This window comes from Nothoprocta perdicaria, unplaced genomic scaffold (genome assembly GCF_003342845.1).
Source record: "Nothoprocta perdicaria isolate Ctin4 unplaced genomic scaffold, notPer1 scaffold_43, whole genome shotgun sequence".
Taxonomy (NCBI): domain Eukaryota; kingdom Metazoa; phylum Chordata; class Aves; order Tinamiformes; family Tinamidae; genus Nothoprocta; species Nothoprocta perdicaria.
This window is the reverse complement of record NW_020455677.1, coordinates 2,753,871-2,756,617: the sequence shown is the minus strand read 5'-3', so window position 1 is coordinate 2,756,617 and position 2,747 is coordinate 2,753,871. Positions and strand designations below refer to the sequence as shown.

At 34.5% G+C, this 2,747-nt stretch overlaps 1 protein-coding gene across 1 annotated transcript in view; it reads right to left on the bottom strand.

Moving 5' to 3' along the window:
* Window positions 1–1,948: 1,948 nt before the first annotated feature.
* Window positions 1,949–2,747, bottom strand: part of CAMKMT (calmodulin-lysine N-methyltransferase) — a 41,527-nt gene continuing 40,728 nt past the window's right edge. The window contains exon 9 of the mRNA XM_026046240.1: window positions 1,949–2,586. Within this exon, the coding sequence (XP_025902025.1) occupies window positions 2,509–2,586 (78 nt within the window). The 3' untranslated portion in view covers window positions 1,949–2,508. The remainder of the gene's footprint in view (window positions 2,587–2,747) is intronic.

The window sequence follows — 2,747 nt, the reverse complement described above, 5'->3', positions numbered from 1 at the left end:
AGCAAAGATCTTTGAGGTACTGATTAATAAACATTGTATTTTTATTAAAATACAAGTTCAGAAACATTTTATCAAGCCAGTCAGACCTCCTAAAGCGTGTGGCTCTCACAGATGTCTAGAAAACACAATATTTTTAGTCTCTCACAAGCACAAAACTCTGCAGCTGTGACTTTTCAAAAAACAAGACAAAAAAAAAAAAAAAAAAGCTTGCCTATATACCTCTAAAAATATCTGCACAGGCCAAACCTGCAAGCACTTATGTAGATGAGTAACTTTGCTGCCTGTGGAGCTACAGTGCGAGTTTGCAGGATGAAGCCTAAATGCATCTTTGGTAAACAAGCCATCAATTACGCACTTTAAGGACGGCAGCACCTGTGCAAAGCCTTCAGCGCAAGCTACAGACACTAAGGAAATAAAAAGCAATTATCAGCTACTCATTGAGTAAAACTGTTTGCTTCTTAGAGCTGARAACAAAATTTCCAGTGGCACAGGTTCTGTTTTGGGGATCTTCATTAGACCATCGTACAGTACATGTTCAAGCTCTCTTAAAAACAAAAGATTCATATAGGTTGCTATTTTTTACATTCTTTTGTTGATTATACACATTTCATTGTATATATTTTTAGAGGAAAGATAAGTACTGCTCAGTGGGTCCAAAAATACAAAATTAATTAAAGTCATCTTACAGTAACTTTCAACTATTCCTAAATGCATTTAATTTCTTATTAGAGGATTATCTTGCAACAAGAGTTTGAATATGAAATTCATACCAGCCATAGGGCATATCTACTACGCAATTCTAGGATAAATGGTTGGTTTGCATTGCCCCTGGTCTTTATCTAACACTGAGAATAGGCTGCTTTTTATCAAAAGAGGAATAAATTGCTGTTATTGTGATGTTAGCCCATCACTTGGCATTGCAATTCAAGTTTTTGTGAGAAAGAAATGTATGATCTAACTGCGACTTGACCTATGCCTTCTGAGATCCATCTAGGTGCTCTAATGGAGCATAAAAAGTATTGAATACAAGGACATGCAAACCGGTAGTGAAGAATTTTGTTTGAGAAGAAGAGTGAGCAGAAAGAGACTTTCACAAGCCTGTGGTTTACATGCTGCCCAATTTGTTAAATGCGGAAGAAAGCTTATTGCCAAAATGTAATTATTTTAATTAATGTATTTCAATACGAAGCTCTATGCTTMCAGGCATTTAGGACTTCCATCACTCACTCATGTCCTCTGTCTGTCTCTCCATCCATCTCTCCCATTTTTCATCATTTTCAAAGTGTTCTGGTTAAAGAGATTCTTTAATGATCCAAGTTGTTTTCCTAAAAAGTCATTAAATTGCTCTGTTAAACTGTTCAGAAAAAAAAAAAAAAGAAATTTTCCTGTTTCTTTGTAGGATTTTTGCCTTTCCCAATAGAGGAAATGTCATGTTAAATGTTTATAAAACACTTGGGACACAGTATATCACAATATAAACTAGTCCAAGTGAGGTAATTTGATTAAGCTCCAAAATCCTTCAGCTGCTATAGTGTTTCTCAGGTTGTTTCAGAAAAGGATGTATTTTTTTAAAGCAATTTCTGGGACAGTAGCATTTAGATTTTAGTCCTGATAAAGGCTCACTTTCCATTCATAGGCAGAACCTAAATGTGCTCTTCTTGTACCTAAACAGATAATAAGCACTCAGCACACTCCCCCTTCTTGACACAACACACTGAGACTAATCACACATAATTGGAGAGGAGGAGCAGAGGGGCTGGGCAGGCTATTGTGTCCAAAGGACAAATGGTCAGTTTATGAGGCTTTTGTCTGACGCATAATTTCTTATACATCTACAGAAGAAAAGTCCTGCTTGGAGAGGAAAAAAAAAAAAAAAAAGAAAAGAAAAAAAGAAAGAAAGATATACACACACACACACATACTTATATATATGACAAAACCCCTCAACACTGAAGCAAATTTGGACATTTCAATTCTGAACGGATAGAACAATCAACAGCGGAATTTCAAGAAAGACAGAAAAATCCTAGGCTGCAATACATGCCCTCTTTAAAGATTTTAAGAAAAGTATTGCCTTCCTGATTAAAGGAAAATGCAACTCCTCTACAGACAACTATATACTACCACAAAACACATTATTCATGTATTTTCAAACAGAACCCCAAAATAACATTTGAAGAGATTAGCAAAAGTGCATGCAAGTTTAAAGGCACAAGAGAGATGGAAGATTTACACCTTTGTTAATGTTTACAATGAAGTCCCATTGATTTTAGGCAGGAATACAATTGGAAAAATAAGTTGTAAAATAATACCAGATAGATGCCTCAACGTTTATACACAGTGATATATGAAAAAAAAMCACAATATCTTTTTCAGTGCTTCGATTAGAAATATTTCTGCAATGATCACTCAGGAACAATAGGTGAGAAAGCAGAATCCCTCTCATCTCCCAACCATTCCTGTACATGATTTTTTTTTCAGCAGTCCATCTTAAGACAAACAAATCTTCTATCTGTGTTTGGTTAAAACAAGAAGAAAAGGATAATGAAGGTTTTCCTCATATGTATCTTTTTCTTCATTTTTCAACTGCAAATAAAAAAATGAATAAAGTAAGCAAATTATATGAATGCATTTTTTAAATACCTGACAGTTCTTGGCTAGCTGTATTCCTTAGTGAAAATGATACTACTACATATTAAACATTTAAGAACTACAAGAAGAAATCTTAATGTTAAGTACTGTCACAG